Raw genomic sequence first — 2,162 nt, 5'->3', positions numbered from 1 at the left:
CTGTTTTTGCTGTACTTTGGATCAAATAAATGCAGCCTTGGTGAGCAGAAGAGAATTCTTAAAAAAAACAAAAAAAAAAAAAAAATTAAGTTGAAGTATTAAAATTACTAAAACTGAAATAAATGAATGAATGAGGTACAACTTAAACGACTGAAATGAATGTAAGTTAAAGATAAAACCAATTAGAAATATAAAAATCTATTAAAAAAAGATATAAATATTAAAGGAAAAACAAACATTCGAAATATTGGGTTGGAAACTAAATGAAAACAAAAATAAGTTGAAAGATAAACAAATTTAAAGATAATTACAAATTAATAACAAAACAATGAAAAGATAAATATTGCTGGAAAAACATTAGAAATGTTGCCTTGGAAACTAACCAAAAAAAATAAATAAGTTGAAGTATTAAAATTACTAAAACTGAAATAAATGAATGAATAAATGAGGTACAACTTAAACGACTGAAATGAATGTAAGTTAAAGATAAAACCAATTAGAAATATAAAAATATATTTAAAAAATATATAAATATTAAAGGAAAAACAAACATTCGAAATATTTCCTTGGAAACTAAATGAAAAATAAAAATAAGTTGAAGTACTAAAATGACTGAAATTGAAATAGAAAAACGAATTATTTCATATAATTGAAATAACATAAAATAAAAACAAAATATAAATGTAAGAGGAAACACTTGAAACAAATTTAATTTGAAGTAATGACTTTACAATTTTTTTTAAGATAATTACAAGTTAATAACAAAATAATGAAAATATAAAGATTACAGGAAAAACATTAGAAATGTTGCCTTGGAAACCAACCAAAAAAAAAAAATTAAGCTTAAGTATTAAAATGACTAACACTTAAATAAATAAATGAATGAACGAATGAAGTACAACTTAAACCACAAGTTCAAGTACTAAAATGACTAAAAACGAAATATTTAATATAATAGAAATAAAATAAAAAAATATATATATAATGTAAGAGGAAAAACTTAAACGAACATTAGAAATGTTGCCCTGGCAACTAACCAAAATTAAATTAATTTAATCTGAAGTACTAAAAAGACAAACTAAAATAAACAACAACAACAAATACAAAAACAAAATAAGTAGAAACATATAAAAGAAATAACGGAGAAGAAAACAAAAAAAAAGATTAAGAACGTAAACATCAGAAATGTTGGCAACTAACTGAAATAAAGTTGAACTAACTAAAGCATCAAAATAAAATATTAAAGGTAATTAGAAATATCAAATAAAAATGACAAGCACATTACTAAGACTTAAACTAAAAACTGAAATGATAAAAATAAAAGCTAATTCAAATTATTATGAAGTGCCATCAATAACACAGCGTCTAACGGGTTCAAACTGAAGTACATGAGGCTCTAGCAGGTGGTTTGTGACTCACATGAGCGGCAGCGTCCTCGTTGCTCAGCATGTTGGGGTCAGAGGTCATGACGGGGGGTCCGGGTTGTTTAGGGACGCTGGGAGACTGAGGGGCAGCTTTGCTCTGGTTCACCAGCTCCTGCATGGTGTCCGTGATGCATTTATAACAGGAGAGTCTGGACAAAAACCATGTTTACAGCCTGATTTAAACCTGCAAATCCCACATGAGCACCACAGGATCCTGCAAAAGAAGTATATGTGTGTACTGACCGCTCCTGGAAGGCCTGCTGGCCGCTGGAGTCCTCCTCCGGCTCTCCGTTCCTGTAGAAGTGCAGCCCCAGCTTCTGAGGATCTTTCTTATCAGCGGCTGTGAGACACAGCTCCACCACTCCCTCATAGAAACGCACTGGACGTGATTAGATTAGATTCAACTTGATTGTCATTGTGCAGAGTACAAGTACAGAGCCAATGAAATGCAGTTAGCAGCTAACCAGAAGCGCAAATAACAAAGTATATAAATAAATATAAAATATAAATATGTGTATATACATTCAGCTTTATGACATACAGTGCAAGTTATGAGGTAGAAGGGCAGAGACCAGCTCAATGCAAATGACTGTAATTACAATGAAGTATAAACAGAAGGTGCATTATACAGTGAGGTATGTAAATAGCATATGTGACCCTGGACTACAAAACCAGTCATAAGGGGTCAGCTGGTCAGCTGAAAGCTGAATAAATAATCTTTCCATTGATGTATGGTTT

At 30.5% G+C, this 2,162-nt stretch overlaps 1 protein-coding gene across 3 annotated transcripts in view; it reads right to left on the bottom strand.

Annotated features, from left to right (window-relative positions):
• nup155 (nucleoporin 155) overlaps positions 1–2,162 on the bottom strand; it is a 40,736-nt gene that overhangs the window by 10,799 nt on the left and 27,775 nt on the right. For all 3 annotated transcript variants that reach the window (XM_016490892.1, XM_016490893.1, XM_016490894.1), the window contains 2 exons: positions 1,668–1,803; positions 1,420–1,573 (listed from right to left, as the gene is read on the bottom strand). In XM_016490892.1, the coding sequence (XP_016346378.1) occupies positions 1,420–1,573; positions 1,668–1,803 (290 nt within the window). The remainder of the gene's footprint in view (positions 1–1,419; positions 1,574–1,667; positions 1,804–2,162) is intronic.

The sequence above is a fragment of the Sinocyclocheilus anshuiensis genome, unplaced genomic scaffold, assembly GCF_001515605.1.
Source record: "Sinocyclocheilus anshuiensis isolate Anshui unplaced genomic scaffold, SAMN03320099.WGS_v1.1 scaffold738, whole genome shotgun sequence".
In the NCBI taxonomy this organism is placed as follows: domain Eukaryota; kingdom Metazoa; phylum Chordata; class Actinopteri; order Cypriniformes; family Cyprinidae; genus Sinocyclocheilus; species Sinocyclocheilus anshuiensis.
The sequence above is the reverse complement of the archived record's forward strand: the minus strand, read 5'-3'. Positions and strand labels throughout refer to the sequence as shown.